This window comes from Giraffa tippelskirchi, chromosome 9 (genome assembly GCF_054371585.1).
Source record: "Giraffa tippelskirchi isolate mGirTip1 chromosome 9, T2T-mGirTip1v1.2.pri, whole genome shotgun sequence".
In the NCBI taxonomy this organism is placed as follows: domain Eukaryota; kingdom Metazoa; phylum Chordata; class Mammalia; order Artiodactyla; family Giraffidae; genus Giraffa; species Giraffa tippelskirchi.
The window spans coordinates 73,366,365-73,388,276 of NC_137283.1; the positions used below are offsets into that span (position 1 = coordinate 73,366,365).

General features: G+C 42.7%; 1 protein-coding gene across 13 annotated transcripts in view; it reads right to left on the minus strand.

Annotated features, from left to right (window-relative positions):
- Positions 1-169: 169 nt before the first annotated feature.
- Positions 170-21,912, minus strand: part of SMAP1 (small ArfGAP 1) — a 178,137-nt gene continuing 156,394 nt past the window's right edge. For 8 of the 13 annotated variants that reach the window (XM_081529366.1, XM_081529363.1, XM_081529364.1 and 5 more), the window contains 4 exons: positions 14,618-14,745; positions 4,491-4,662; positions 3,323-3,627; positions 170-1,104 (listed from right to left, as the gene is read on the minus strand). In XM_081529366.1, coding sequence (XP_081385492.1) covers positions 961-1,104; positions 3,323-3,627; positions 4,491-4,662; positions 14,618-14,745 — 749 coding nt within the window. In that variant the 3' untranslated portion in view covers positions 170-960. The remainder of the gene's footprint in view (positions 1,105-3,322; positions 3,628-4,490; positions 4,663-14,617; positions 14,746-21,912) is intronic. The other 5 variants (XR_014065195.1, XR_014065194.1, XR_014065193.1 and 2 more) reach the window with 1 other exon arrangement.

Sequence of the window (21,912 nt, forward strand, 5' to 3'; positions counted from 1 at the left end):
TCCCCCCTGTTTGGCCTTATAATTGGTTAGAACTGAACAGGTTTTTGAAACAGGTGACAAGTATTTTGTCAACAACATGTTCCCAATTCGTGACTTTGCAACGTGAAGTAATTTTTGTCAGGTTGGTGGCAGTATACGTCACAGGAAATAAAACCCACAAAAAGAGGTCTATGGATTCATCTGTTTAATACAGGGATATGACATTTGTCAGTACTAGGCACCATAAAATGTAAACACAATTACTGTCATAAACCTGGATACACCTTCAAGGACTGAGTGGCTTTAGTTACCCTGTTTGCGTCTAGTGCGGAGAAAGGTCTCTTGCTAGCACTATGTATACATAGGAAAAGATCCCAATTCCAAGGAAGGCAGGTGAAATCTGACTTCTTCAAACATGTGTTAAACTAAGTTGTGTCGTAACATCCAGGTTTATCTTCCTTTCACTAACCACGTTCCCTGTTAAGCACATCATAACAACAGCACAGTGAGGTGAATGTGACATAAAAGAGTCTGGATACACTAGAAAACAGTGCTCAGTGATACATTGACATTCTATTTATATGATTAAACATTTGATCATACAGTACCTTCCTACAGGATTACTGGCTAATCTGGGGGTGGGGCTCATACTGTTAGAGGTATTACTAACATGATAACTACTTCCCTTATATGCAAACATGAGAGCTATAATTTCATCGAGAGGGAAACTGATTATGCACATTGACTGAGCAGCTTCCCAGAGACTGTGTCTACGAAATACTGGGAACTGTGAGCAAAGCTGCCCTCGACATGGAACGGTTTCTCAACCTGCTTTTCACCACAGCAAATTCAATCAGTACAGACCAACACGGTCAATCAGGTAACTCTTAATATGAACAAATGGGGGGAAAGAAACAAACATGTATGTACATGAATGAACAGGGGAACCGGGTGTGTCTGAGCAGGAATGCTGGCGGGGGCTCACTTCCACAGCTGCGTGCTGAGCGTCTGCCCCGACGAGCCCCCGGACCAGCCCGCGGCCCCCGCCGAGGTGCTGGGTGGCTGCCCGAAGCCCGCTGCTGAGGCCACGCCGCCCAGGCTCAGGCCAGCCATCTGCTGGTTCACCTGTGGACACAGAAAAGCCACCTTCACTTCCAGCCCGTTTATGCAGCCACCACTACACTCTGTTCATGGTCAGCCTATTTTACTAGAGCCTTTACTTGAAGTTGACACAGTCAGGCTCGGAAGTATAATAACCGTTCTAAGTCCTTTTCATCCATATGAAAAGCAGTCCGAGCCCTGGGGTAACAGCAGAGACCACACAATGCTTTCTCTTGGTCTCCATTTCCTTCCACGTGTTAGCCCTGCCCATCAAGTGATCTCAAATCAGTTTATATTTATTCACTTTCTGGCCTCAATTTCTTGTCCCCCAAAGATGAACCACAAGTGAAAAAAGTACCAAGGCAATCTTTGAATTCGTATCTGGATATACTACTCCAACATTCTACTAAAGACTAAGGGAATGTTTGAAAGCAAAATACTCCAAAATTATGAATTGTATATGATGGCAATTGTTCTGCCGTTACTCAAGTCTTAAATACCTCTATATATTTTCTAAATATTAAAAAGTCATAAAACATATTTTTCTTTTGCTTAGCCAACTACATAAATATCTAAAATTAATTTTCATTCTATGACACAAGGTGTAGGATTACAGGTACTTTTCTTCCAGACTGGAGTCGTGTCTGTACATAATAAGCCTCCTGTGCTCAGTCGTGTCTGACTCTTTGCGGCCCCATGGACGGTAGCCCACCAGACTCCTCTCTCCCTGGGATTCTCCAGGCAAGAATACTGGAGTGGGTTGCCATTTCCTCCTCCAGGGGATCTTCCCGACCCAGGAACTGAACCTCCGTCTCCTGCACTGGCAGGCAGATTCTTTACCACTAGGACCACCAGGGCATCTCAAGCCTCCTGAGCCTTCCGCTTCTCACTTCTAGGACTGATGGTGAGTGAAGGAAAGGCCAGGAGATTTACCACAAAGTATAGTGGATTCAAACCTGTGCTCAGGGTTGAACTGTATTAATAAATAAAGTTCATTTGTCTGCAGTTCTTCAAAGACAGTAATATTAACCACATCACCGATGAGGCGTCGTGTTTGGAGGGGCAGGTCACTTCTTCCCAGGTGCTAGACGATGTTTTAACCCTCCTGCCATGGCCCACAGACCCTGCCAGGGAGTGTTGGAGCAGAGCGTCCCCTTCAGCACGCCCAGAAGTAAGGCAGGTAAGTGCCCCTTGGTTCAGCGGCCACCCTAACCTGAGCAGGGTCTGTGCCAGCATTCTGGCCACACAAAAGCTCTTACTAACACTTGGTACTTAAAATTTTTGAAATTCCCAGGGAGCAGAGACCAATGTCATATAAACACTCCTTTAAACAGTGATAGTAAAAATTACTTGGAACATTCATGGGCTATACAGTGATTTTGCTAATGTTAATTAAAAATATAAAGTACTATTCTCTGAATGCTGCCAAGAACAGAAATCAAGGGCAGCCAAATACCAGAGGAACATCAAACAGGAAGCATACAAAGAAGGGCGGGAGATGAACCTGTGTCTGAGGTCTCTGTCTATGGAGCCAGAGAGAAGTCAGAATGGATTTGAAAGAGGAAACACTAAAATGCCATCTCCCAGCTCTGAACAAAACAGGCAGAAATGGGATCTCGTAACATGAGATGTAGGACACAAATAAGGGCTTGTTCGTATCTTACGGGAATTCCTGAACTAGTGGGTATTCTTTTTAAAGATAAATGTGATTATAATGTAAGAAATACAACTTTACAAACATATATGAACGAAAAGATTATACATCCATGCACAGTAGCCATGGAGAACCAGCCTAGATCTCTCAGAAACTGCTGTGAGAATGCAAGGCTGGATTTTTTCTTTCTAATTTGTGAAAGTTGCCAAGAACCCTTGAAATTATTAGTGAAAATAGATTGGTCTAAGTTGTCTACACAAACCCCCTCCCAGGGAGCTGGGTTAAGGCTTGGCACGCTAATTTCAAAAGATGCCCAAGACAATGTCTAGCTGTTACACAAACAAATGAGGGACAGTCACCGTTACAGTTGTGCTGGAATCGGAAATGAAAAACTACGTAACATTCTCTACAGAATATTCTAAATACAGGAACAATGGCAGCTCATTTGTCTATCTGATGAGACAGTTTTGACCTTTTATAACATTATCCCTACTCAATTCTTTCTGCCAGATTGTTAAGAGCTAAAAACAAACTGCTGAGCAGACAGACTCGGCCTGACCCTGGAGCGGCTGGAGGGGAGGTGCCTACCTGGGGGAGGTTCCACGGGCTCTGCGGAGCTGGCTGCAGGCCAAATTTCCCCTGGGCTGCGCCCATGTGAGTGACCATGCCTGGGGGCCCTACCACGCCCTGCGCGAGCGGCATCACTGCAGTCTGTGCGCCGCCCATGAAGCCGTTGGGCACCGGCACGCCCACCATCATGCCCGTGCTTGGCCCCAGCGAGGTGCCCACCAGGCCGGGTGCCGCGGGCACAGGCACGCCCAGGGACGGGAAGCCTGGAAACGCAGCCGGTGCTTGTGAGGTAAACGGTAGATTCGTGGGTCCCATGAACACACCTGTAGCAGAAGAACCAAGCAAAGCAAACGAATGAGACAACAGGGCTACTGCACACTGCCGCCCTCACGAAGCACAGAGAGAGGATGTCCATCTCTAAACCGCCCAGGGCAGAAGCTTTAATTCCGGTCTGGCCGCTCCTACTGCTCAGGCCAGCTCACACCCACACCCTCAGAGCCGGTTACTTCCAGAAAGCAGACAAATCAGCTCCGAGCCTGAGCAAATTAGGGTAGCGGAGTCTTGTGCAGCACCACAGACACGCCTGCCGTGAGGACCCGACACAGCAGGGGCCGCTGCTCCGCACGCTCATCTCTACGACCAGATACACAGTCAAGAGTTGACCGCGTCTGCTTTCAATGGGAGCAGCTGGAAAGTCATATAATTTCAGTTCACACGTGAAAGGCAGCCCGTTATTTCAGAGGAAATAACAGATTAAAACTGCAAACAGTAAATCTTACCATGCTAGTATTTCTTTATATTTATATATAAAAAAAATCTCAAGAGTTCTTTTGATTTCATGTGATATCTCAGACTTACTGCTTAACTTACAGAAAAAATACCACAGTGTACAGTTATAAGCTTCATGCAAATCAAGCTTAAACAATTCTTCAAAGATAATCCATTTCCTGTAAGGCTTGTGAAACAATATTAAGTACTATGACACCAAGCTGTTAATCCCAAATGAGTAAAGTTTTGTGCATCCTGTATATGCTGTCTATTTCCTAATGCTTCTTTCATGTCGGTTTTGTAGTTGTGCAAACTGCAACAACAAAAGCACGCATTACACACGAAAAACAGGGAAGAAATAGAATTGACATTCTAAAACCACAACGGATGCACTGCAAGCAGGTTTCAGATGAGTTACCAGGAGCACTCTGCTGCTGGATGGCCCCTGCGCCATACAGAGACAAGATGGAGTCTTTGGAGAGCTGCTTCTTGGCCACCTCTTCTGACTTTGCAGCTTGCTCAGTGAACAGATCCAGATCCCCAGAGGTCACTGCAGACAGAGTGGCAGCTGCTGGTGCAGAGGACGTCCCCTGAGACAGACACGAAAACAGGCTGTCGAATCCCACATCACAGACCAGAGCTCACCCGCTCCTTGGGAGTCCAAATGAAGCTGTGAAATTAGAAACTAAACAACCGTAGCAGGTAAAAGTGGTGACACTGAAGAGAATCACTCCCAGCCACACGAGACCAACAAGCAGGTAAAGGGACAACATTTCCTGTTCGGAATCTGAAAATGTAAACCGAGGAGACAGAATCTCTGATGCAGAACTCTGCCCATCATATCCTGACCACAGTGGCTTCAACAATAGTCACGTGGTGCTGCCCAAGGAACAGGATTCCTGGGAGATGTTTGGGCATCTCCTGCAGCAATTACTGCTTCAAAGGAATGGGTATCCCTTAGAATAAAGAGCATTTCTACAGCTACAGCAGATTGCAAGAGGGTCCCGTAATGACTGATTTTGTCACCTCTGGGGAAAAAAAAGTTTTGTTTTTCAAAAGCAACATTATGATATTTTTATGGACCTAATCTAATCCATTTTAACCACAACATTAGAATGTTTCCAGACTACCCAGAAATGAGGAACAGCAAAAGTGCAATCACCTACACTCTCCCTGACACTTTGCATTCTGCTATGGATAGGGATAAGTACAAACAAATACAAATAAACACGTGGACATTTAACACAAAACAAAAATTTTCACCTAATCTCCTATATCTTACACACACATGGTACTACACAGCTACAACTGATACCTCATTTTAATGATCTATACGGTCATTAAATACTTAATCACATTTGTATACACGGAATTGACTTAGATACGAAGAGTTTCAAAGAAATCTATGAAGGTTAGTAAAAAGTGGATAAGTCTTCTCGAACTATAAAATAAGGTAAGCAGCAAACAGAAGTTAAATCATGTCTATTGATTTGGCTTGAATTTTTTAAAAAACCTAACATTTAATGTCTTCGCTAAAAAACCTTTCAATAAACTACCATCCATACTCACAAGCGAACTTAAGGAGAACAATATTTTGAATCTATTATTAACAAATTAAGCAAGAATTTTAAGATAGGAAAAAAAAGCCATATATCTTTGCCAAAGGTCTGAAACGTATAACAAATCAGACATGATGGGATTCAAATGTAACAGTGGACTTGAATCAACTACATCAGAAGCGCCAGTGCAGCAGCAGAAGGCAGAGCTGAGAGCATGGGCCCTGGAACCAGCCTGGGGAGCGGGGCTGCAGCCTCCCCACCCCCGCAGGGCCCTGGACTAGCAGTCCACCTTCCCACTCCCCGGGGCCGGGGCCGGGGGAGAGGTGCGGCCTCACAGCTGTGCCTGGGCACCACAAGGCCTGCTCTGCACCGTGGCGGCGCCTGCTGTTCATGTTGCCAGATAACAGAGCAACCACCTCACTGGGTGATCTGCCATCACAGTTTCTGTTAGTTTGTTTCGCTTCAAAGGAATGGGCATCCCTTAGAGTAAAGAACATTTCTACAGCTACAGCAGATTGCAAGAGGGTCCCACAATGACCGATTTTGTCGTCTTTGGGGGGAAAAAAAGTTTTGTTTTTCAAAAGCAACATCATGATATTTTTATGAACCTAATCGAATCCACTAGATCTTCCATCTTAGTTTCTGTTCAATCTGAGAACCTGCTCAGACGCTGAGGTCTATTCCCCAAGGAGGGTACACGTACAAGAACACCCAGAGTGCTGGGGAGGCCACGCCTGCGTCTCTCACCAGAGCAGCCTCCTGCTCCAGGCACGGCTGTTCCTTCCCATGAACGCCTGCCTCCATGTGGACACGGGCTCAGCACGGCCACACCAGGCAGCCCGGCTAGTAAGCCTTCTGACCACTGTTTGCTTCAGGGGCTCCAAGTGCTGGCACGACCATGCCAAGGTAAAGGAGGACAAGGCTGCCGGTCAGCACACACTGCTGGAGGCCGCAGGACCCCAGCCAAAGGCTCTCTGGATCTGGGAACAAACCAAACCACAGTGCCTGGGTCTAGATGCTGTGCGGACGTGTATATTACAGACAGGACAGCGGAGGGAGGGCTTCCACATGTCTCCTCTGGGGACACTGGAATGACTCCCCTCAACCTGCAGTACTCAGCGGACTCTCGGTCACTGAGGGCTCTCAGCCCCTCGGGGAAGAACCCCCTCCGCGAAGACGGGAGAGTGGATGGGAACCCAGCCCAGCGCATACTTACAGAAGGGAAATGGACCAGAATTCCTACCACATTCAGAAAATCGGGACTGAAAGCAGACAGGGTTCAGACCCACCAAATTAGGAGACGTCTTACAGCATGTGCAAAAACACGTGCTTGAACTCACCCCTCCCTCCCCTGATTTTTAAAGACATCATTTTGAAAACATGTCTGGATTAGTCTTCACATGTAGTTTGGACAGAAGATGATTCTGTTTGTCAAATTATTTTAGAGGACTCGATAAAACGGACACAATTTTGGTCCAAAAACGATATTCCAGAAAAAGAATTAGGTGCGGTTTTAAAACCCGCCCTGTTTCCTCCAGCTGCAGAGGCAGCCAGCCTGAGCCTGAAGGCCAGGGCGACCCCGGGCAGGGAGGAGCAGCGCCCGCGGCCGGGCTCACCCCGCCCACCCCGAGCACAGAGGAGCGGCGCCCGCGGCCGGGCTCACCCCGCCCACCCCGGCGTAGGGGAGCGGCGCCCGCGGCCGGGCTCACCCCGCCCATCCCGGGCAGAGGGGCGCGGCGCCCGCGGCCGGGCTCACACCGCCGACCCCGTGTACAGAGGGGAGCGGGGCCCGCGGCCGGGCTCACCCTGCCAAGAGCCTGCTCCGGCCCGCACCTGCTCTGACTCTGGACGCGGCCTCGGCCGGGAGGGGCAAGGCAGCTCTCACCGCCCCCCCCCCCCCCGGCCCCGAGCACGCTCGACCAAAAGAAACTACTCTTCACGCTTGCATTGTCACATATCCCAGATATGGCTTTCTACAGCTACGGTATTAGCATCAGACATTTTTCACTACCACACACATACCCACGCCGGCACACATTCACAAGGTTATTAACCTTAACTGGAACAATACTAGGAACACTCAGTTCCTCCTTTCCTATGTTGGGGAAGAGAGGAGACGGGACAAAGCCATAAAATAAAGCTATTTTTTCTGAAAATAAACAGTAATGCTGCACTTAAACTAATGATTCCTAAGAAATCTATTTGCTCAATTCTACTGTTAATCACACAATGACTATCACAATGATAATATATGTAACAAAAACAGATGTCATCAGTCTTCCTAATAAGACATGAGTTCTTCCTTGCTAACACTTTCCATCCAATTCCCATTTGGCTCAGGTTTTCTAGAGAAAGGGAAATATTTTACCTCAAAAATTATGCTGTACTAAAAGAAGCTAGTTGCTTATCTGTAAATTTAAAATCTTAAGTTGTATGCTTAAAAGTAACCCACGTTCCTGAAAGTTTACATATTTCACCTTAAAGACAACACTGCATGATATCACTTATATGTGGAGTCTTTAAAAAAAAAAAGGCAAACCCATAGAAACAGAGAAGAATGATGGTTTCCAGGGGCGAGGGAGAGAAGGAAATACAAGGGAACAAATTTACAGTTATAAGATCAATGAGAACTGAGGATTTAATGCATAACATAGCTACTGTTGATTATACTGTATTGCAAAAAGGAAATCTGATGAGAGTAGATTTTAGGCATTTTCACCAAAACAAATAAATAAACTTGTAAGATGATGGATGAGTTAAGCTGGTGGTAGGAATCTTTTCAATTACACTTCAGTAAAGCTGAAAAAAACATTTAAAATATTTAACAAATTTATAATTCTAAAAAAAGACGTGACTGACAAGGAATTAAATCTTCAAAATATACAAACATCTCAATATAAAAAAATAAACAACCCAATTAGAAAATGGGCAGAAGATCTAAACAGGCATTTCTACAAAGAAGACATACAGATGGCTAAAAAGCACATGAAAAAAAATGCGCAACATAACTATTTAGAGAAATGCAAATCAAAACTACAATGAACTATCACCTCACTCCAGTCAAAATGGTCATCATCAAAAAGCCTACAAACGCTAGTAATTTTCTAGTAGAGTCTTTAGGGTTTTCTATGTAGAGGATCATGTCATCTGCAAACAGTGAGAGTTTTACTTCTTCTTTTCCTATCTGTATTCCTTTTATTTCTTTTTCAGCTCTGATTGCTGTGGCCAAAACTTCCAAAACTATGTTGAATAGTAGTGGTGAAAGTGGGCATCCTTGCCTTGTTCCTGACTTTAGGGGAAATGCTTTCAATTTTTCACCATTGAGGATAATGTTTGCTGTGGGTTTGTCATATATAGCTTTTATTATGTTGAGGTATGTTCCTTCTATTCCTGCTTTCTGGAGGGTTTTTATCATAAATGGATGCTGAATTTTGTCAAAGGCTTTTTCTGCATCTATTGAGATAACCATATGGTTTTTTTCTTTCAATTTGTTAATGTGGTGTATTACATTGATTGATTTGCGGATGTTAAAAAAAACCTTGCATTCCTGGGATAAAGCCCACTTGGTCATGATGTATGATCTTTTCAATATGATGTTGGATTCTGTTTGCTAGAATTTTATTAAGGATTTTTGCATCTATGTTCATCAGTGATATTGGCCTGTAGTTTTCTTTTTTTGTGACATCTTTGTCTGGTTTTGGAATTAGGGTGATGGTGGCCTCATAGAATGAGTTTGGAAGTTTACCATCTTCTGCAATTTTCTGGAAGAGTTTGAGTAGGATAGGTGTTAGCTCTTCTCTAAATTTTTGGTAGAATTCCGCTGTGAAGCCGTCTGGTCCTGGGCTTTTGTTTGCTGGAAGATTTCTGATTACAGTTTCGATTTCCGTGCTTGTGATGGGTCTGTTAAGATCTTCTATTTCTTCCTGGTTCAGTTTTGGAAAGTTATACTTTTCTAAGAATTTGTCCATTTCTTCCAAGTTGTCCATTTTATTGGCATATAGCTGTTGGTAGTAGTCTCTTATGATCCTTTGTATTTCTGTGGAGTCTGTTGTGATCTCTCCATTTTCATTTCTAATTTTGTTGATCTGATTCTTCTCCTTTTGTTTCTTGATGAGTCTGGCTAATGGCTTGTCAATTTTGTTTATCTTCTCGAAAAACCAGCTTTTAGTTTTGTTGATTTTTGCTATGGTCTCTTTTGTTTCTTTTGCATTTATTTCTGCCCTAATTTTTAAGATTTCTTTCCTTCTACTGACCCTGGGGTTCTTCATTTCTTCCTTCTCTAGTTGCTTTAAGTGTAGAGTTAGTTGATTTGATTTTTTTCTTGTTTCTTGAGGTACGCCTGTATTGCTATGAACCTTCCCCTTAGTATTGCTTTTACAGTGTCCCATAGGTTTTGGGTTGTCGTGTTTTCATTTTCATTCGTTTCTATGCATAATTTGATTTCTTTTTTGATTTCTTCTGTGATTTGTTGGTTATTCAGAAGCGTGTTGTTTAGCCTCCATATGTTGGAATTTTTAATAGTTTTTTTCCTGTAATTGAGGTCTAATCTTACTGCATTGTGGTCAGAGAAGATGGCTGGGATGATTTCAATTTTTTTGAATTTACAAAGGCTAGATTTATGGCCCAGGATGTGGTCTATCCTGGAGAAAGTTCCATGTGCACTTGAGAAAAAGGTAAAATTGATTGTTTTGGGGTGGAAAGTCCTGTAAATATCAATTAAATCTAATTTGTCTATGTATCATTTAAAGTTTGTGTTTCCTTGTTAATTTTCTGTTTAGTTGATCTATCCATATGCGTGAGTGGAGTATTAAAGTCTCCCACTATTATTGTGTTATTGTTAATTTCCCCTTTCATACTTGTTAGTATTTGCCTTATATATTGTGGTGCTCCTACGTTGGGTGCATATATATTTATGATTGTTACGTCTTCTTCTTGGATTGATCCTTTGATCTTTATGTAGTGTCCTTCTTTGTCCCTTTTCACATCCTTTATTTTAAAGTCTATTTTATCTGAAATGAGTATTGTGACTCCTGCTTTCTTTTGGTCTCCGTTTGCATGAAACAAACCATTCACCATTGCAACAAAAAGAATAAAATACTTAGGATTATAACTACCTAAAGAAACAAAAGACTTATATATAGAAAACTATAAAACACTGATGAAAGAAATCAAAGAGGACACAAACAGATGGAGAAATATACCGTGTTCATGGATTGGAAGAATTAATATAGTGAAAATGAGTATACTACCCAAAGCAATCTATAGATTCAATGCAATCCCTATCAAGCTACCAATGGTATTTTTCACAGAACTAGAACAAATCATCTCACAATTTGTATGGAAATATAAGAAACCTCGAATAGCCAAAGCAATCTTGAGGAAGAAGAATGGAACTGGAGGAATCAACCTGCCTGACTTCAGGCTCTACTACAAAGCCACAGTCATCAAGACAGTATGGTACTGGCACAAAGATAGAAATATAGATCAGTGGAACAAAATAGAAAGCCCAGAGATAAACCCACGCACCTATGGACACCTTATCTTCGACAAAGGAGGCAAGAATATACAATGGAGAAAAGACAATCTCTTTAACAAGTGGTGCTGGGAAAACTGGTCAACCACTTGTAAAAGAATGAAACTAGAACACTTCCTAACACCATACACAAAAATAAACTCAAAATGGATTAAAGATCTAAACGTAAGACCAGAAACTATAAAACTCCTAGAGGAAAACATAGGCAAAACACTCTCCGACATAAATCACAGCAGGATCCTCCATGACCCACCTCCCAGAATATTGGAAATAAAAGCAAAAATAAACAAATGGGACCTAATTAAAATTAAAAGCTTTTGCACAACAAAGGAAACTATAAGCAAGGTGAAAAGACAGCCTTCAGAATGGGAGAAAATAATAGCAAACGAAGCAACAGACAAACAATTAATCTCAAAAATATACAAGCAACTTCTGCAGCTGAATTCCAGAAAAATAAACGACCCAATCAAAAAATGGGCCAAAGAACTAAACAGACATTTCTCCAAAGAAGACATACAGATGGCTAACAAACACATGAAAAGATGCTCAACATCACTCATTATTAGAGAAATGCAAATCAAAACCACAATGAGGTATCATTTCACACCAGTCAGAATGGCTGCTATCCAAAAGTCTACAAGCAATAAATGCTGGAGAGGGTGTGGAGAAAAGGGAACCCTCTTACACTGTTGGTGGGAATGCAAACTAGTACAGCCACTATGGAGAACAGTGTGGAGATTCCTTAAAAAACTGGGAATAGAACTGCCATATGATCCAGCAATCCCACTGCTGGGCATACACACCGAAGAAACCAGAATTGAAAGAGACACGTGTACCCCAATGTTCATTGCAGCACTGTTTACAATAGCCAGGACATGGAAGCAACCTAGATGTCCATCAGCAGACGAATGGATAAGGAAGCTGTGGTACATATACACAATGGAATATTACTCAGCCATTAAAAAAAAAATACATTTGAATCGGTTCTACTGAGATGGATGAAACTGGAGCCCATTATACAGAGTGAAGTAAGCCAGAAAGAAAAACAACAATACAGTATACTAATGCATATATATGGAATTTGAAAGATGGTAACGATAACCCTATATGCGAGACAGAATAAGAGACACAGATGCATAGAACAATTCTATGGACTCTGAGGGAGAAGGTGAGGGTGGGACGTTCTGGGAGAATAGCATTGAAACATGTATATTATCATATGTGAAACAGAACACCATTCCATGTTCGATGCATGAGACAAAGGCTCAGGGCCGGGGCAATGGGATGACCCAGAGGGATGGGATGGGGAGGGAGGTGGGTGGGGGGTCCAGGAAGGGGAACACATGTAAACCCATGGCTGATTCATGTCAATGTATGGCAAAAACTATTACAATATTGTAAAGTAATTAGCCCCCAACTAAAATAAATAAATTTATTAAAAAAAAAAAAAAGCCTACAAACGATACTTGCTGGAGAGGGTGCAAAGAAAAGGGAACCATCCTATACTGTTGGGGCTTCCCAGGTGGCTCAGTGGTAAAGAATCTGCCTGATAAACAGGAGAGGCAGGTTTGGCCTCTAGGTTGGGGAGACCCCCTGGAGAAGGAAATGGCAACTCGAATATTCCAGTTTCTTGCCTGAGAAATCCTATGGACAGAGGAGCCTGGAGAGCTATAGTCCACAGGGTCGCAAAGAGTTGGACATGACTTAGTGACTAAACCACCACCACCACCACCTACACGGTTAATAGCAATGTAAACAGCAGCCACTATGGAGAACAGTATGGAGGCTCCTTTAAAAACTAAAAATAGAACTACCACATGATCCAGCAATCCCGTGCCTGTGCACATATCCAGAGAAAACCATAATTAGGAAACATACATGTACCCTAATGTTCAATGCAGCACTATTTACAACAGCCAGGACGTGAAGGCAACTTATACATCCATCAACAGACGAATGGATAAAGATGTGGTACATATATACAATGGAGTATTTGTTGTTGTTGTTTAGTTGCTAAGTGATATCCAACTCTTTTGCAACCCCATGGGCTATGACTTGCCAGGCTTCTCTGTCCATGGGATTTCCCAGGCAAGAATACTGGAGTGGGTTGCCATTTGCTTCTCCAGGGGAGCTTGCTGACCCAGGGATGAAACCCGTGTCTCCTTCATGGGCAGGTGGATTCTTTACCACCAAGTCACCAGGGAGGCCCGATGGAATATTACTCAGCCTTTAAAAAGAATGGAATAATGCCACTGGCAGCAACATGGATGGACCTAGAGATTATCATACCAAGTGAAGCAAGTCAGAGAAAGACAAACACCATATGATACCACTTATATGAGGAGTAATTTCATTCCGCATGAACTTATAAGAAATAAGTTCATTTACAAAACAGAAACTTATTTACAAAACAGAAATAGACTCACAGACATAGAAAACAAACTTATGGTCACCAAAAGGGAAAGAGATGGGGAGGAATAGATTAGGAGTGTGGGATTAATATATACACACTACTATGTATAAAACAGACAAATAACTAGGACCTACTGTATAGCATGGGGATCTATACTCAATATTTTATGATAACTTATAAGGAAAAGGAATCTGAAAAAGAACATACATGTATAACTGAATCACTCTGCCATAAACCTTAAACTAAGACACCATTGTAAATCAACCGTAATTTTTTTAAAAAAATAATAAAGGCAAGAAAAAGAAAAAACATGAAATTCCATGTAATGTTAAGAAGGTAAGTCAAAATTTCTTAATCATTGATACTTCTTAAAAACCTTGATCACAAATATTGTCTTCTAAATGATTTTTAAAAAATCATCAAAATTAAAAAGTAAGGAAGATTTGCTAAGAAATCATTTATTTGTCTTCATTAAAAAAAGAATATGAGTATTGAGTGTGCTAGAATATCCTGTTCTGGATTTTCCCGCACCAATGAACACAAATGAACTAATTTATAAAACAGAAGGAAACACTGTCCGGGGCTGAATCGACAAGAGCACAAGAAAAAAGCAACTAGCTTCTAGTACATGTTCACATACCCACGGTTCAAAACCTCTTATGGAAGTAACCCTGCGGATCATAGCCAAGGCTGAAATAGCTTGACCTTTCCCACTTACTCATTCTAAACTGTTTGCCTAAACAGTAGGCGTTAACAAACTTCAGACGGTGACTAGTTAGGCTTTGTGGGTCAGAGTATCTACTACTACCTAGCTGCAGACACTCAACTTGCTTCTGCAGTGGAAAGCAGCCACAAACAATGCGTAAGGAAAAGGAGTGGCTGTGTTCCAATCACACTTGGTCTGCAAAAACAAGCTGCAGGCTTAGCTTGCCAACTCCTGGCCTGAAGATGGAGGCTTTCAAATCAGAAACAATTCAAAATGGAAACTTTCCAAAAAGGAAATCCACAGAGATCCTGTAAAAGCACACTCTCACACATACCTGAGCTGGGGGCATGACAGTTGCAGGTAAGGGGTTAGAGATCATCGGTCCAAAGATGTCCAGGTCATCATTCAGGGCTGGCCCCGCGACTGTGCTCCCATTGGTCACCGGCGCCTCGGCAGGCCCATCTGAAAAGAACACAGAGTCTCGTCCTAAAGGTTCTAGAATCTCTTAAGTTCCCTGGAACACGGCATTATTCTAAAACTTAACATATGGTTAAAAGAAAAGTTCAAAGAGTTAACAACAAAATATATATGCTCTCCTTTAAACAAACAAACAAACAAACAAAAAATGAATATATGCCCACCTCTTACCCAGGCTCCACCCTCTTTCCCAAAGAAACCACTTTCAGTTTTGTTTGTTCTCAAAGAAATAGTCTTTACCCACTGGTTTCTAAGTATATATGCAAACCCCTTTTTCACCAGTGGTACTACATTATTCACACTTTTCTGTGTCCTGATGCTTCCTTACATGTAAGGTGCTGTTCTGACTACTTTACATATATTAATTGATCTTATCCCCATAACTGTATGGGGACTGGATGAGACAGACCCACTTTTGAGGGAACCAGCTAAGCTGGGATTTGACACCACGTTCCTACAAACGCTGCCTCTTCATAAATGCACGCGTGTGTGTTTCCAATAGCACTTCATATCATGTTTACCTAACCCTGGAAGTAAATATTAATGACTTTAAATGCCTCAAATGTTAAAATTTAAAGTTACATAGGGGACAAAACTGGATAGAAAGAAACAAACGTATCCTACATACTGATGCTGTGGGGAGTGTCCACGAAACACTGAAATAAACCCTTTCTTTATTCAGACACGGCGACCTTCAGCAATGGCGGCAGCAGTCCTCTGGGTGGCACCAACGCCCCAGATCAGCCCCCTGCTCACCCTCACAGCTCTCCTCCACATGGCAGCCCAGAACTTACAAGGTGTCAAGTGGGGCTCCGGTGGAATGCAGGGCAGAGAGCTGTGAGACCAGGGTTTCAGGGAGTGGGGGCCGCACAGCTCAGTCCTCCATGGGCACGACCTCAAGGAACAGCTCAGAACATCACAACTCCATCTGATGGACTTACATCCCAATCGAGCTTCTACTTTAACAGCTTCCAATCTCATTTTGGAAAAGAAGTCCTTTTCATCACAGAGGACTGGAATGCAAAGTAGGAAGTCAAGAGATACCTGGAATAACAGGCAAATCTGACCTTGGAGTACAGAATGAAGCAGGGCAAAGGCTATGGTTTTTCCAGTGGTCATGTATGGATGCAAGAGTTGAGCTATAAAGAAAGCTGAGTGCTGAAGAATTGATGCTTTTGAACTATGGTGTTGGAGAAGACTCTTGAGAGTCCCTTGGACTGCAAGGAGATCCAACCAGTCCATCCTAAAGGAGACCAGTCCTGGGTGTTCATTGGAAGGACTGATGTTGAAGCTGAAACTCCAATACTTTGGCCACCTCATGTGAAGAGCTAACTCACTGGAAAAGGCCTTAATGCTGGGAAGGATTGGGAGGAGGAGGAGAAGGGGACGACAGAGGATGAGATGGTCGGATGGCATCACCACTGACTCAATGGACATGGGTTTGGGTGGACTCCGGGAGTTGGTGATGGACAGGGAGGCCTGGTGTGCTGTGGTTCATGGGGTCACAAAGAGTCGGACACGACTGAGTGACTGAACTGAACTGAAAGGCTAACAGAGTTTTGCCAAGAGAACGCACTGGTCATAGCAAACACCCTCTTCCAACAACACAAGCGAAGACTCTACACATGGACATCACCAGATGGTCAATACAGAAATCAGATTGATTATATTCTTTGCAGCCAAAGATACTCATACAGTCAGCAAACACAAGACTGGGAGCTGACTGTGGCTCAGATCATGAACTCCTTATTGCCAAATTCAGACTTAAAATGAAATTAGGGGATAACACGAGGCCATTAAGGTATGACCTAAATCAAATCCCTTATTATACAGTGGTCAAGGGATTAGATCTGATAGACAGAGTGCCTGAAGAACTATGGATGGAGATTCGTGATATTATACAGGAGGCAGTGATCAAAACCATCCCCAAGAAACAGAAATGAAAAAAGGCAAAATGGCTGTCTGAGAAGGCCTTACAAATAGCTAAGAGAAGAAGAGAAGCAAAAGGAAAAGCAGAAAAGGAGATATAGCCGTCTGAATGCAGAGTTCCATCGAACAGCAAGGAGAGATAAGAAAGGCTTCCTAAGTGAACAATGCAGAGATAGAGGAAAACAACAGAATGGGAAAGACTAGAGGTCTCTTCAAAAAAATGAGAGATACCAAGGGAACATTTTAAGCAAGTTCAGTTCAGTCGCTCAGTCGTGTTCGACTCTTTGCGACCCCATGAATTGCAGCACGCCAGGCCTCTCTGTCCATCACCAACTCCCGGAGTCTACCCAAACCCATGTCCATCGAGTCGGTGATGCCATCCAACCATCTCATCCTCTGTCGTCCCCTTCTCCTCCCGCCCCCAATCCTACCCAGCATTAGGGTCTTTTCCAATGAGTCAACCCTTCGCATGAGGTGCCCAAAGTATTGGAGTTTCAGCTTCAACATCAGACAATCCAATGAACACCCATGATTGATATCTTTTAGGATGGATTGATTGGATCTCCTTGCAGTCCAAGGGACTCTCAAGAGTCTTCTCCAACACCACAGTTCAAAAGCATCAATTCTTCGGCGCTCAGCTTTCTTCACCGTCCAACTCTCACATCCATACATGACCACTGGAAAAACCATAGCCTTGACTAGACGGACTTAGCAAAGATGAGTACAATAAAGGACAGAAATGGTAGGGACCTAACAGAAACAGAAGATATTAAGAAGAGGAGGCAAGAATACACAGAAGAACTATACAAAAAAGATTGTGACCCAGATAACCACGATGGTGTGATCACTCACTTAGAGCCAGACATCCTGGAATGTGAAGTCAAGTGGGCCTTAGGAAGCATCACTATGAACAAAGCTCGTGGAGGTGATGGAACCCCACCTGAGCTACTTCAAATGCTAAGAGATGATGCTGTTAAAAGTGCTACAATCAATATGCAAATGCCAGCAAATATGGAAAACTCAGAAATGGCCACAGGACTAGAAAAGGTCAGTTTTCATTTCAATCCCAAATAAGGGCAATGCCAAAGAATGTTCAAACTGTCGCACAACTGCACTCATTTCACATGCAAGCAAAGTAATGCTCAAAATTCTCCACGCCAGGCTTCAGCAATACGTGAACTGAGAACTTCCAGATGTTCAAGCTGGATTTAGAAAAGGCAGAAGAACCAGAGATCAAATTGCCAATATCCATTGGATCATAGAAAAAGCAAGAGAGTTCCAGAAAAACATCTACTTCTGCTTCACTGACTGCGCTAAAGCCTTTGCATGGATCACAAGTTGTGGAAAATTCTTAAAGAGATGAGAATACCAGACCACTTTACCCGCCTCCTGTAAAAACCGTATGCGGGTCAAGAAACAACAGTTGGAACCAGACATGGAACAGCGAACCGGTTCCAAATTGGCAAAGGAGTACATCAAGGCTGTATACTCTCACCCTGTTTATTTAACTTTGATATGCAGAGTACATCATTCAAAATGCCGGGCTGGATGAAGCAGAAGCTGGAATCAAGATTTCCAGGAGAAATATCAATAACCTCAGATATGCAGATGACATCACCCTTATGACAGAAAGTAACGAGGAACTAAAGAGCCTCTTGATGAAAGTAAAAGAGGAGAGTGAAAAATCTGGCTTAAGACTCAACATTCAAAAAACTAAGATCATGGCATCTGGTCCCATCACTTGGTGGCAAATAGATGGGGAAATAATGCAAACGGTGATGGACTTTATTTTCTTGGGCTCTAAAATCACTGCAGATGGTGACTGCAGCCACAAAATTAAGAGGCATGGTCCTTGGAAGAAAGGCTGTGACCAACCTAGACAGCATATTAAAAAGCAGAGACATTACTTTGCCGACAAAGGTCCGTGTAGTCAAAGCTATGGTTTTTCCAGTAAGCATGTATGGATGTGAGAGTTGGACCATAAAGAAGGCAGAGTGCCACAGAATTGATGCTTTTGAACTGTGGTATTGGAGAAGACTCTTGAGAGTCCCTTGGACTGCAAGATCCAACCAGTCCATCCTAATGGAAATCAGTCCTGTATACTCATTGGAAGGATTGATGGTGAAGCTGAAGCTCCAATACTTTGGCCACCTGATGCGAGGAACTGACTCATTGGAAAAGACCCTGATGCTGGAAAAGATTGAAGACAGGAGAAGAAGGGGATGATAGAGGATGAGATGGTTGGATGGCATCACTGACTCAAGGGACATGCATTTGAGTAAGGTCTGGGAGATGGTGAAGGACAGGAAAGCCTCGTGTGCTGCAGTCCATGGGGTCACAAAGAGGTGGACACAACTGAGCAACTGAACGGCAACAACAACAATCTCATTTCATCTCTCTGTAGAACCACACGTCTCAAAGGCACATAGACATCTTCTAAAACCTCTTCAAAATGAGGTGGATGGACGTCTTGCATAGAGTAGGACTTCAAATATCTGGCAAATTTAATGAAAGATCTACCACACACTGGGTATTTCTATCACAACCCACAGAAATGCACAGATTTCTTCTCATTCTTGAAGTGTAACTGTGGAAATTAGTATCTTTTATTTCCCCGTTTAAGCTTCAGGGAAACAACTCATCATTAATTTAAAGGAATAAAGGTAAAAAATTAATAATAATAATAAAGGAATAAAGGTCACAATAATCTTTACTATTTAATTTGTAAAACTGTGTGAAAACCATGAAAGGTCAGTTTGAAAGAGACCAACTGCAAATGTTTCTCAATCATTTTCAGTGATCCCACATTATCACAGCAGTGAGAAAGACAGATTCAGCGCATACATGCTTATGTGCTACACCTGTTAGATCTCTGTCAAGCACTATGGGCAATTTAAAGGTCAAGCGATAAAACAACACACAGATTACTACTAATTTATAATATACAGAGTTTTAAGCTAACACACAACTATGTCTTAAAATAATTCAAACATGATTTACACATGGAAGTAATGTTTTCCATTTCTAGCTCATTCAAAATGGCAACAGTCCTTTTGAAATCAGGCCTCTTTAAAGAGCTGTTGTATGCTTTCCAGTCCACTACCTGACGTGCAGCACATCAGACAGTACACATCAGTGTAGTAACTGAACCAGAAATAACAGATTTTAGAGAGACAGGGTTTCCTAGATTAAAAACACAAACAAAAGAACATGTTCTCTGTGGCGTTCACAGCTCAGGAAAGACACTCAGATGGCAACACGACCCGTGTCAGCGGTGCCTGCTCTCCTAAGCGCAGAGCTGAGCACGGGAACCACCGCATCAGACAGACACGCTCACGCCGGCAAGGCCGCCCCGTGTCAGCAGTGCCTGCTCTCCTAAGCGCAGAGCTGACCACAGGAACTATCGCATCAGACAGACATGCTCACGCTGTCACACGAACAAGGAAGCGCTTCACTGGCAGGAAAGATGACTGCATCACATGCAACTGAAACTCACAAGCAGAAGCACGTGTCCCCCAAAACAAACCATGACCAACAGGAAGAAAGGTAAAAAAAAAGAAAAAACTGACAAGTTGAGCCTAAACAACTACTCCCAGTTTTTCAGTTAAAATATGTTGCTGTTTCAAGTAACAGCAATCACTAACCATCAGGACAAATTTATATTTCAAAAAATCCTAAGTGTAAGAAAATACTACTAACGTTATTGTTACTATTATTATTATTTTTAGTGAATCGGGAGAAATGCCGTCAGCTGATTTTTTGCCACAGAAAATGTCAGTTAACTTACACAGCACCAGTAAACTCAGGATGTGCTATGTGAGAACAAAGACGTTCATCTACTACAGGCAAATTATCTATTTTCATTCTTTTAGAAACTGTACATCTTTCAGAAATTTTAAGTCTGTTTCAAGCAGTACATTATATGTCACTAAGGATACTGACTTATTTATACTTTGAAGTCTAAACCCGATAATGCATTACTTAGTAATACATTATCTAATCTGTAAAATGACATGTGGCACTTTATTTGGTTTTCAAAGTCTTATTTCACCTTTCACATCCTTAGGGTCACATATGTGACTAATAAAAGTAAGAGCCAGTACTCAGTATAGTGTTTGCTTTGTGCCAAGCCTGAAAAAATGCAAATACACATACGCACACATACACTTGTTCAATCTTTATTATAATGCTGTGAAAGAGGTACTAAAACTACCCTCTTTTACAGATGGCAAAAAAAAGTTAAACTTGCCCAGTATCACAAAGCTACAACAAAGTCTCAGATTGTAATTTTAAATTCAGTTTTTACTATAAAAGTGACACATTCCTGTCTAAGATGCAAACCACACAAAAATAAAAGTTCCCTTTCACGCATGATAGTGATGGTTGCACAAAAATGTGAAAGAACTTAATGCCACGAAAACTTAAAACTGATTAAAACGGTAAATTTTAATGTGTATTTCACCAAATAGAAAAAACCCCTATCATTCATTTTCTATGCTTATAAGCATGAGTAAAAATATGCTTAAACTAATGCCTATACAATGAGAGTTTTCTGAAATAAAAGTGTGTTATGCATGCGTGGGTGGGGCAGACTGCATTTCATGACACGCATGGACCTGCAGCTTCCGTCCTTCAACACTGGCACGGAGGGGGCTTCCAGACCAGAACCATTACAGACACGGAACAGTGCCACCCCCAGTCCCGATCCTAATGTGGGCAGGGCTCGCTGCCTCTACAGTCAAGCAACGTGCCTTCTGCTTCCACCACTGCACTGGAGAAAAGCAGCATTCCCTCCTTCCATTAAATACCTGTGTGTGTGCTCAGTCGCTCAGTCACGTCCAACTCTTTTGTGACCCCATGGACTGTAGCCCTCCAGGCTCCTCTGTCCATGGGATTTCCCAGGCAAGAATACAGACTGGGTTGCCATTTCCTCCTCCAGGGGATCTTCCCGACCCAGGAACTGAACCCATGTCTCCTGCACTGCAGGCGGATTCTTTACCACTGAGCCACCGGGGAAGCCTTTTATATATAAACTGGCCTTTGGAAATCTCAGAAAGGCTTTCCACACAAAAAACAAAGTGGGGCTTTCTTTGTAGTCACCTCTGGCAGCTAGTGAAGCTGCCAAGAAAGTCAACTTAAGCGAGCCCACGGGGCTTTGGGGTTCTTCAGAGTGAGGTGGGTGAAGCATCTGCTTAGGGACTGTGATCTCTGGCAAGACTGACA